General features: G+C 43.7%; 1 protein-coding gene across 1 annotated transcript in view; it reads left to right on the forward strand.

Annotated features, from left to right (window-relative positions):
• Nucleotides 1-12,311, forward strand: part of LOC140493719 (alpha-parvin) — a 122,110-nt gene that overhangs the window by 75,722 nt on the left and 34,077 nt on the right. Inside the window, exon 5 of the mRNA XM_072592494.1 lies at nt 10,535-10,675. Within this exon, the coding sequence (XP_072448595.1) occupies nt 10,535-10,675 (141 nt within the window). The remainder of the gene's footprint in view (nt 1-10,534; nt 10,676-12,311) is intronic.

Consider the following 12,311-nt stretch of genomic DNA (forward strand, 5'->3'; position numbering starts at 1 on the left):
TTTGATGGTTTGTGACTACAGTTAAAGGCTATCCAGAAAGAGATCTCACCCCACTGTACAGTAGATGCAACCATCTGCATAACACTTCATTACCCAGTTTCTTTATTCTTGCTCACATTGTTTTCCCGATTGGGTACAGGTTTCTCACTGAGAGTCAGTGCTCCAAATGCTCATACTCTGCTACGGCCAAACCTCAGTTGAGCAACAGCAGCCTTTTGATGCATTGAGCACAACAGAATCAAGCAAAATGGAGCACGATATCTTTGGGAAGTAGCACCCTCCCATCTATTCTGCTAATGCACTAAACACTACTCTTTTTCTTAACCTTGAAAACTGGTTTTATAAATTTTGTTGTTTCTGGAGAGAGTAGCCTTTCTCACCTTGGTTAGTGGCATTGAGAGGCCACCATTTTTGAACTGGAAGCAGTAGGCCACATCACTTCAGAGAGAGAATTACAGACTCCCTACAGTTTCCGAAGCAGGCATTCAGCCATCGAGTCCGCGCTGACCCTTCAAAGAGCATCTCATCCAGACCCAACCCCACATCCTTTCCCTGTAGCCCTGCACTTCCCATGGCTAACCCGCACATCCCTGGACACTATGGGAAATTTAGCATGGCCAGTCCACCTAACCTGCACATCTTTGGACTGAGTTGGCCACCTTGCTGCAGAAGTTTGGTGTCAGACGGGGTAAGAACAGCAGGTCCCCCTTCTCCAAGTGACATCAGTGAATCAGTTGGGTTTTCCAAAATTCCAATGAATTAATAGTCAACTTTTCCTGAGACCTTTATATTTTCAAAAGTTGTTTCAAAACGTTTCCAAAAGAAATTTTGTCAAACTGCCCATGTGGGAATTTGAGCTCAAGTTTCCTAGACTATACACCCAGTCCTCCAGATTACTGGTTGAACGATAAAGCACTTGCACTACGGTACCCTTTGTGCTTAAACAAAGACCTCTTGCTGTACATTTGCGAAAGAGACGAGACCAGCCAGTCGATTACATTGTGACTCCTTGAAATCCACATAAAACGAATCTGCGGTAAAAGGATGCCAACATTTCACTATTGAAACTGTTGTATAACTGCACTAAAAACAGTTGGCTTAGGTTTGGGCTGAATACAGAGAAGGTTAAAGGGAAATTTAGCAGAGATATGTAAAATTATGAGGTGAATAGATCAGGATAAATAAGGAGCAATTGTTTCTAGCATCAAGAAGATTGCTAACCAGAGCGCACAGATTGAAGTTAATTCGCAAAAGTACTATAGGGGAAATGAGAACTTTTTGTAATGCAGCATATTATTGTAATCTGTAATGCACAGTCTGCAAGGACAGTGGTAGCAGATTCAACAGTAACTTTGGAAAGAAGAATTGGATAAATACTTGAGATGAAAATATTAACAGGGTTGTAGGGGAATTGCAAGTGTGAGAGGAACTAATTGGATAGCTTTTCCAAAGAGCCGGTGCTGGCACAAATATTGATAAATTCTTACTGCACCAAGGGTGACCTACATTCTATTTGCAAAGAACCCAGTTTAATGCTCCTTTTTATTTATCAATGTAGCTAGCAGCAAAATTGTACCTACTTTATAATCCCCACTCCATCCCTTCTCATCTTATTTAGTGAGCATCGTAAAAGTATTCTCAATAGTTATTTTTGTCCCTCCTGCCAGCGTATGTTATTGTGTGAGTGTGTGTCTGTGAGAGAGAGAGAGATTTAACTATTGTCAGTGATGTATTTTGGCCTTATCTTGGTTAATTTGTAATGAATACACAACTTGCTTCTGGAGACAATGTTTTTCACAGTTCCTGCTTCTTCAACTGGAGCTGATATTTTCCACAAGTTTATTTTTTAGACAATTATTACAGAATCATTTTGATAAGTATTTTTTTCTCTAGGTTTGTTACAGCTCCAAGTGCCAGAACCATGCAGTGGAGTTGTTGATTCACCTCACTGTGCCTGTGCCTTCCCAAAGTGAGCTGCTGGAGCCATTCCCCTGCTCTCTTCTCAAACTTTTCCCTTTCAATTACTTATCCAGTTTGGAATGTTATTATTGAATCTGCTTCTCTACTTCAGGATCGTGGCAACCCATTTTGGGGAGGTGGAAAAAGTTGTCATTTCCCCCTTTTTATTTATTTGCTATTCACCTTAAAAATATGGAGGAAAGAAAAATAGACAAAAATTGACAATTCTTGATAACTTGTAGCTGGAGTTTTACACACATCTTCCAATTTGCCGAATAATGTTTAAACTCTCGGTTTAAGTCTCGAGAACAGGCATTAGGTCGTGAGGCACAGGTGTACTTTTTTAACCCTAGATCTTAATGCAGCTAATGCTTGTCCCATGAGCAAGGAAACTTGGCACATGACTGAGTGGAAAGTCAATTAAAAATGGTTTTGAATATCAGCGCGTCCTGTCCATTTTATACAGAGGAAGTCATAGTTCATGCTTCTGAGCCAAGTCTTCTTTAGTTGAGTAAGCGTGTGTGTCTAGAAAGAGAAAATATGAGCGTTTTTTTTGGTTCCTCTTTTCAGAATGCAGCCAGTGTAGCTGAGGTTAGTATTCATTGACATTGACATCATTTGCATCTACCAGCAGTGCTAATGGCTTCATTAACACAAGGTTTCATCAGAGAGAAATTCTGATCATTATGTTGTCAGTTGCATGCTGCTATGATGAATCTTTGTTGTGATCAGGTTTGATAGACCTGAATATTTTAAATATATGATGTAGAATAACCACATAAAAAAATTTGCTGCTGGATTCCAGGTCTGAATGGAAATTTTTGAAAGTTATACAACACAGCACATCTGAGCAATTAACATATGGAAACATCATTACCTGCAAATTCTCCAAGTTGCGCACCATCTTGCCTTGGAATTGCGATATTATTTCTTCACTGTCACTGGGTCAAACTCCCTCTCACAACACTGAAGGTGGGCCTGACCCCATGGACTGCAGCAAGTTAAGGAAGCTCACTACCATCTTCTCAAGGGCAATAAGGGAGAGACAATAAATGTTGCTTAGCCAGCAATGCTCACATCCCATGAAGGATTTTTTTTTAAAAATGATGTTTCTAAGCCATAAAGTTAAAAATCACACAGCACCAGGTTATAGTCCCAACAGGTTTATTTGGAAGCACTAGCTTTTGGAGCGCCACTCCTTCATCAGGTGCTGTACATCCCAGTCCATCACCTGCACCTCCAAAACATTTCTAAGCCATATATACTAGATACAATGTAAAATCTAAAATTCATGATTAACGTCCGGTAAATGTGACTTAACAGAAACTGTGGTTGAACACCCTGTAGGCTGTGCTTTAAATGTTTGATGTGGTCCGGACTAATTCCATGCAGACGTTAGTGACACTGTATGTCACCAAATATCATTAACTCTGGCTCCTTCATGAGGATCTTCAATTCTTCACTCACCTTGTAATGTCTTCAAAGTCTCTCTGACTCAGATTGCCTTTGACTGCTTGTGTTGGTACATTAATCTCCTCCTCAGAATGAGCTCCTAGAACACCAAAGACTGCTTCCCACCATCAAAGCACTCTAACAGTTTTAGTCTTTTTTCAACCGCATTGTGCTGTTGCCAGATTGCTCTGTGCTCCTATCTTTCTTAGCTGCATCAAGCATATACTGCTTGTGGGCTTCCTTCACCCACTTTCAAGTGTACAGAACTATCAATGGCTGTCGTGCTTTTTAAACTGGACTGTTTTCCATGGCACAGAGTCACTACCCCGAGTCCTTCTCCTGAGATCTAACTGCATGATATTTGTGAACAGCAGCACTTGTACAGACTTTCTGCTTCAGCACTGTCCCAGAAAATGTACACCCTGAGAAATTGAAAACGGAGAACATTCTTGATCTCTACCCAAACCATCTCCATGACAACATAGCCTGCTTTGGGCTGACCTTTAGGGTTTACTGAATGCTTTTCAACCAAGTTGCCTCGATGTACTTTGATACCTACCACCAGTGATAATGAGTTAATTATAATAGGTTTCTGCAAATAGTGCAAACATTATATAGCAATATATATACTGAGATGATCCGAGATTTGAATACTCAACAAGCTGAATCTTTATAATCTGGCTTGATAAACAATAATCTATTTAAAGAAGAATCGAAGGTAAAAACGACCATCAAGCTTTCCAATCACAAGGGGTGGAATCTTCCCAGCCCCTGAATAATGTGGACAATGGTGAGTCAGTTGGCGAGATCAGCAGTAATAAGATTCTTAACATCAAAAAGAAGAAAGTCTGATTTTGCAACCAACTGTTAAGCAGTGAAACAGGAATCTCATAAGTGAATGACAGAAGCTGACTTGTATGGGATTAATATCTAATCTCACCTCATTGATATGCAGTTTCCTAATCTCCCATGTTGGCATTTCCAGAGATCGATGTCAGAGAGGACACCGGGCAGCTCCAGCTCACCATGTGCTCCTCCAGGCCTCCATCTTGGACAGCAGTCACGAGTAGCTCAGGACACTGTCTGTGAGGTATCCTCTTGTCCCCATCCTCTCCTCTCTTCCCCTCACCCCCACACTGCCTTCTCCAAGTCCAGGGCAACCTTTGATAACAGCCTGGGGGCTTGCATATGGTCAGGGTTGGGCATCTGTATCACTACACTCCAAGGATGCGGATACTGAGTGTTCACAGCAGTAAGGGCCTGTTCTGTTTCTGATATCTCCCATGGAACCATAACCAATGGTTGCAGCCAGAGCAGGGTAATGTTTGCTGTGGTGCAATGAAGGTGTCGAATAATGGAAAGATGAAAGGAATGTGGAGGTTCAGGGAGGGGCGGGAGGGGGTCCTAGATTATTGGAAGCATTTCTGTTTTGTTTTCCCCTGTGACTATGTGCATTGTGAAGGGCAGCTCCAGCCTGGTAGCGCTTGACTTGGAGTGCAGCTTGGCACTAAAAATGGCACCATCGCTGGGAAGCCCGGGAGTGGTGAATCCTTCGGTCATTGCTGAGTGGAAGATAGCTCAAGCCGGGAACCAGAGAGCTGTGGTGTACCTAATGAGGCGAAATGCAGAGAATGACATGAGAAAGGTGGCTCAAGCTCACGAAGAGTAATCCTCTGTGAAAGTTGCCAAATTTGACACGAGCGAATTTCTGATCAAAGTCAGCACCAAAGATGCCAGCTAAGTGAGCTCACTTGCTGCTTTTATAGCTCTCCCCCTTCTGTTTTAATTCAATTAAACAGACTTGGTTAACCTTCTGAACTGCTGGTTGTTGTAGTGTTTTTCCCTCAGGCAATCACTGAAGCCCAACAGTTTAATTATTTACCTTCCTAGCAGTTAACCTCTGAAAACAACATAACCCCAACCTTTTACATGCACTCGAAGGTGCTTTAGTTGCATTTGTTCTATTCTCCACTGTTAAAGTTTAATTCCTGAAACTAAAACTTACCTCAAAAGGCACATGAACTGTGAACTAGATAATCACGAGATAACTGGATAAAAACTTCTTTTTATTTTCGAGGTTGAATTGAGAAATAAGTATTGTTCAGAATGCATGAGAAAATTCACAGATCTTTGGTATTATTTCATTGGATTTGTTATTAGATTAGATTATTTACAGTTTGGAAACAGGCCCTTTGGCCCAACAAGTCCACACCGACCCGCCGAAGCACAGCCTAACACAATTTAGCATGGCTAATTCACCTAACCTGCACATTTTATTTTGGACTGTGGGAGGAAACCAGAGCACCCGGAGGAAATTCACGCAGACATGGGGAGAACGTGCAAACTCCACACAGTCAGTTGCCTGAAGCGGGAATTGAACCCAGGTCTCTGGCGCTGTGAGGCAGCAGTGCTAACCACTGTGCCACCGTGCTGCCCACTAATGTTGCTTGAATTAAGGCAATATGAACACTATGTTGCTGTAAAGTTTGTAAATTAACCCCTGGATCATGAGAGTTGTCATAGAAATGCAATCCTTTTTTGTTGTTCATGGAAGTGACCTGAAACTCCTAATCTAGTATCATCTGTCCGAACGGGAGCACTTCACTGAAGATCTGCAGGTCCGTAACACTAATATTTGTCCCAGACCAGATTTTGAATACTAAGATGTCAAATATGTTTGCGTATTTGAAGAAGAAATGCAAAACTGGTTGTTGTGTGTTAGTTTTCCCTGTGGTGATGAAATTACTGAGCACTTCCTCAGCCAATCTTCCTAGCCAGCCAGCAATTGAACTCTAACTGACCTCAAAATTTACAGTAAGTAGAACTTGACATTAAAAGGTTCACTGTTGTACAAGGAAATTGTTCTGAAGAGGTTAATGCTCATGTTACACTTCCTCCACCCATTTTGCTCATGTCACACATTGTGGATGGATACCAGGATGTCTACTGGAGCTTTTGGAGGGAGCAGGCGTATTTTTATCAAATCCTTAAGGTTCTCGTCGTCATGTCTGACCAAATGAAATAGTACTTATTACTGTTAGGAATACAGTCTGTTCTCTCAGGGCAGTGTCTCTTCTGTAGATATTCAAAGATGTTATATCCTCTCCACTAGTTACTAGATGGGTCCAAGATACAGGATTGGTAGCAATGAATTGTAAAGCTTACCTGTTAGCCTATTACTGGAAAAGGTAGTAAATACCACAAGGTAACAGCAGGTATCAGGGAAAAGTATCATGATTACGGCTCCACTATAATAACAAAGTAATATCTGTTTCCATATAATACCTAGTAAAACAGTTTATCACCCAGCTTAGTGGGTACAATACTAAGGAAGGTTGGCTGGTCATACGGCAATCAGTATAGTCATGATGGAGTTTAATGATAGAAAATATGGCAGGTTTTCCAAGAAGGCCTCCACGCAAAATAATCCTATTTCCATTACACGTGAATATTATTTCCTATTTTAGAGACCAAAAACACTGCAGGTGCGGTCATGCAAAATAGACAGGCAGGAGACTGGAAGAACACAGCAAGCCAGGCAGCGTCAGGAGATGGAGAAGTCAAAGTTTCTGGTGTAACTGTTCTTCAGGACTAGGGGTAGGTGTGGGGGAGCTGCAGAGAAAGGGGATGGTGAGGGCAGGGTGGTGAGGTGGGGATAAGTGAAGACAGGCAGAGGGTATGACCTGGTTGGTCAATGGAAGGAATGAATCCGGTAGGTGGCATGGAGTAGTGGAACGGAGTTGGGGGATGGAAAGGGAGGTTTTTCGAAATTGGAGAACTCAGTGTTGACTCCTCTGGGCTGAAGATTCCCAGGCGGAAGCTGAGGTGTTCCGCCAATTTGCAGTGTGATTCATTGTTGCATTGGAGAAGCCCAAGGATGGTCGTGTTGGAAAGGGAGTAATTAGGGGAATTGAAATGGGCAGTGACTGGGAGGTCTGGTCAGCCCCTGTGAGCCCTGCTGAGATGCTTGATGAACCGTTCCCTAAGTTTATGTTTGGTCTCCCCGATGTAGAGAAGACCATATTGGAAGCACCTGATTAGATTAGATTACCTACAGTGTGGAAACAAGCCCTTCAGCCCAACAAGTCCACACAGACCCTCAACAAGAACCCACCCAAACCCATTCCACTACCCCTAACTAATGCACCTAACACTATGGGCAATTTTTTATGGCCAATTCATCTGACCTGCACATGTTTTGGATTGTGGGAGGAAACCGGAGCACCCGGAGGAAACACACGCAGACACGGGGAGAATATGCAAACTCCACACGACAGTCACCTGAGGCTGGAATCGAACCCAGGTCCCTTGCGCTGTGAGACAGCAGTGCTAACCACTGAGCCACCGTGCTGCCCCGATGCAGTAAACTAGGTTGGAAGAGAGGCAGGTGAACCTCTGTCTCACCTGGAAGGACTGTCTGGAACCCTGGATGGGGGTGAGGGGGGTGATGTACTGACAGGTTTGCTTCTTTTCTGGTTGTAGGGGAAGGTACCTGGGGGTTTGGAGGGGTCGGTGGGGAGAGTGGTGCAAGCCAAGGACTGTCAATGGGAAATGGTCCTTGTGGAAGGCAGAGAGGGGTGGGGAAGGGAAGATGTTCTTGGTGGTGGGGTCTAGTTGGAGTTGGCAGAAGTGTCCAAGGATGATGCCTTGAAAATGGAGACAGGTGAGGTGGTAGATGAGGACCAGGGGGCTCTCTGTCTTTATTGCGTTTGGAGGGGTGTAGTTTAGAGGAGTGGAAAGGGAATGAAGGTGGTGTGGTGGAGGACTGTCTAGATGACAAAGTGGGGGAAAGCATGTTGTTCCAAATAGGTGGACATCTGGAATGCTCGTGAGTGGAATGTCTCCTCTTCGGAGCAGATGCGGCAGAAGCGGATGAATTGGGAGAACGGGATGGAGTTCTTGCAGGAGATTGGGTGGGAGGAGGTATATTCCAGCTGGTTATGGGAGTCTGTGTTTGTGGTAAACGTTCATTTGAAGACTGTCACTGGAGATGGAAATGGTGAGGGCAAGAAAGGGGTGGGGGAGGTGTTCGAGACGGACCAAGTGAATTTGAGGGCGGGATGGAGGTTGTGGGAGAAGTCGATGAACTGCTCCAGTTCAGCCTGGGTTGAGGACGCTGCACTGATGTAGTCAGCGATATAATGGCCCATCCCAGTTAAGCCTGCCTCTTTGTTGGCTATATCGAACAGCCCCACCTTCAGTACCTACACAGGCACTGTGTCCTGTTACGTCGATGACTACATCAGTGCAGCGTCCTGCACCCAGGCTGAACTGGAGCAGTTCATCAACTCCACTCTCAACATCCACCCGCCCTCAAATTCATTTGGTCCATCCCAGACACCTCCCTCCCCTTTCTTGCCCTTGCCATTTCCATTTCCGGTGACAGTCCTCCGATGGATGTTTACTACAAACCACAGACTCCCATAACTACCTGGACTACACCTCCTTCCAACCTGCAGGAACTCCGTCCCGTTCTCCCAATTCTTCCACCTCTGCCACATCTGCTCGGAAGAGGAGACATTCCACTCACGAGCATCCTAGATGGCCACCTATTTTGAACAACATGCTTTTACCCCCTCTGTCATCCAGACAGCCCTCTGTCGCACCCCCTCCATTCCCTGTTCCACTGCTGTAAGCCCAGTTGCTCCAAACGCAGAGATTCCCTGGTCCTCACCTATCACCTCACCAGTCTCCGCATCCAACGCATCATCCTTAAACACCTACGCCAACTCCAACTAGACCCGACCACCAAGTATATCTTTCCCTCGCCACCCCTCTCTGCCTTCCACAAGGACTGTTTCCCATCGACAGTCCTTGGTTTGCGCCAGTCTCCCCACTGACCCCTCTGAACCCTCAGGTACCTTCCCCTGCAACCGGAAAAGGTGCAACACCTGCCAGTACACACCCCCCTCACCTCCATCCAGAGCCACAAACAGTCCTTCCAGGTGAGACAGAGGTTCACCGGCCTCTCTCCTAAACTAGTTTACTGCATCAGGTGCTCCCAATGTGGTCTTCTCTACATCAGGGAGACCAAACGGTTCACCGAGCATCTCAGCCAGGTCCACAGGGCTGACTAGATCTCCCAGTCGCTGCCCATTTCAATTCCCCTAACCACTCCCTTTCCAACATGAGCATCCTTGGCCTTCTCCATTGCCACAACAAAACAAACCGCGAATTGGAGGAACAACACCTCAGCGTCTGTCTGGGCAGCCTTCAACCTGGAGGACTCTAACATTGAGTTCTCCAATTTCGAATAACCTCCCTTTCCAGCCCCTCACCATCCCTTCCACTGCTCCCTGACACTAACTGGATTCATTCCTCCCATTGACCATTCCTGATGAAGGGCTTATGCCTGAAACGTCGATTCTCCTTCTCCTCTGATGCTGCTTGACCTGTTGTGCTTTTCCAGCACCACTCTCTCAACTCTGATCTCCAGCATCTGTAGTCCTAAATTTCCTCCCTGTCTTCATTTATCCCTAGTATACCACCCTGCCCCCGCTATTCCCTTTATCTGCAGCTCCCTCTACACCCACCCCAGTCCTGAAAAAGGGTTAAACCTGAAACGTCAACTTCTCCACCTCCTGATGCTGCCTGGATGGCTGTGTTCTTCCAGCCTCCTGCCTGTCTATCTTTTTATTTCCTATTTTAACACTTGCAGTTCATAGGGCCACACGTTATTGCTGGGTTTTGATATTTAATTTTTCACGTTGGTCTGATTTTATGATCCAATGAGCAGACATAACTCAGACTCCAATTAAATACTCTAGACTCAATCATTTCAATGCTCCCCCAACTTCCCACCTTTGTAAACTTGATGTCATGCAAAACTCTGCTGCCTATGTTTTTACTCACATAAAGTCCCAGTCAAACACCCCCCAACCTGTTTTCAGTGACTGTTCTAGTGCAACATTTCCTTAATTTTGTTTTTAGATATTCCATGCCCTCACCTCTCCCATTCTCTGTAATCTCCTCCTCCTCTACAATCACATGGTTTCCAAAACTAGCCTCTGGTGGAAGAAGCTTGAGGGGCTGAATGGCCTCCTCCTGTTCCTATGTACAAGTTTACTGTGTAAAAGCTGCCATTGTTGAACAATTTACTGATATTCCTGTTTGCTTTGTGCAGAGAAACTAGAGGGTGAAAAGCTGAACGTAGCTGAAGTGACGCAGTCGGAAATTGCCCAGAAACAGAAACTGCAGACTGTTCTTGAAAAGATCAATGAAACGCTTAAACTGCCACCCAGAAACATCAAGTGGACAGTTGATAGTAAGTCTGATTTTAACAGGGGGGAGTAAAGGTCTGTTTGTTAAAATGTTCAATTGAAGACCTTTTACCTAAAATCACAGTCAACCTCTATTTCAATAAAGACCAGGAGAGTTCTTGCTGGTCACTTAGCCCACTATTTATCCCTCAGCCAGTCTGGTGATTATCACATTGCTATTTCTGTGATTGTATTGTGCACAGATTGATTCCTGTATTTCTTATAATAGTGATTATGTTCTGAAAGTGCATAACTGCCTTTAAAACTTTGGTGGCAGGATTGTGTAAATACAAGTATCTTGTTTCCTTGTTCAAACCTCATCATCTTAAGCTGCTTAGTGATGGGTGACTAACAAAGTACTTATTTGAACCTTCTCTCACTTGGGTCCTGTTATGGAAAAGGATAAGCTTTCCATAAAAGTTAGTTTTTAATTGGAGTAAGACATACTTTGATGTTATGAGACAAGAACTTTCAAAAGTTGATTGGATAGAGTGGTAAAAGGACATCTGACAAGTGGGAGGCTTTCAATAGTGTGACGACAGGAGTTCAGAGGCATTTTGTTCCTTTTAGAGTAAAGCTGGTAAGATTAAGGAACAATGGTTGAATAAAGATATTGAGGTTCTAGTCAAGACTAAAAGAGAATCTTATTTTAGATAAAGACAACTTGGTTCAATTGAATCTCTTAATCAATATAAAGAGTGGGGCATTCTTAAAAAAGAAACCAGGAAGGCAAAGAGGGATATGAGAAAACATTGGCAGATAAGATTAAGGATAATCCAAAGAGATTCATAAATATATTAAGAGTAAGAGGATAACTAGAGAGAAGGTAGGGCCCCTTAAAGATCGAGGAGGTCATCTTTTGTTGAACCCCAGGAGATGGGAGAGATACTAAACAAATATTTTGTGTCAGTTTTTACTGTGGTGAAAGAAATGGATGCTAGAAGACATAGAGAAAAAAATTTTGGTTTTAACAACAGATCACGTTACTGAAGAGGAAGTTTGGTAGGTCTTGGAGAATATAAAGCTGGATAAATCTCCTGAACCTGATCTAGTGTATCCCACTATGTTGTGGGAATTAAGCGAGGAAATTGTGAGACGCCTTGCAGAAATATTTGCATCATCATTAACTCCAGTTGAGGTGCCTGATGACTGGGGGGTGGCTATTGTACCTTTGTTTGAGAAAGGTGCAAGGAGAAACCAGGGAAATATAGATCTCTGAGTCTGATTTTGGTTGTGGGTAAATTGTTGGAAGTGATTTTAAAAGATAGTATTTGTGGACATTTAGAGAGGCAAAAATGGATTAGGAATAGTCGGCATGATTTTGTGTGAGGAAGGTCTTGTCTCATAAACATGATTGAGTTTTTTGAGGAAGTTACCAGAAAGATTGATGAGGGCAGAGCAGTGGACGTTGTATACTTGGACTTTAGTAAAGATACCTTTCGATAAGGCTCCGCATTGTGGGTTAATGAGGAAAGTTAGATCACATGGGATTCAGGGTGATGCTTGATAATTGGATGCATAATTGGCTTAACAGTAGGAGACAGAAAGTGGTGGTGGAGGGTTGCTTTTTGGACTGGTGGCCTGTGAGAAGTAGTGTTCCACAAGGATCAGCTCTGGATCCTCTTCTGTTTGTCATTTATA

This window comes from Chiloscyllium punctatum, chromosome 22 (genome assembly GCF_047496795.1).
Source record: "Chiloscyllium punctatum isolate Juve2018m chromosome 22, sChiPun1.3, whole genome shotgun sequence".
NCBI lineage: Eukaryota > Metazoa > Chordata > Chondrichthyes > Orectolobiformes > Hemiscylliidae > Chiloscyllium > Chiloscyllium punctatum.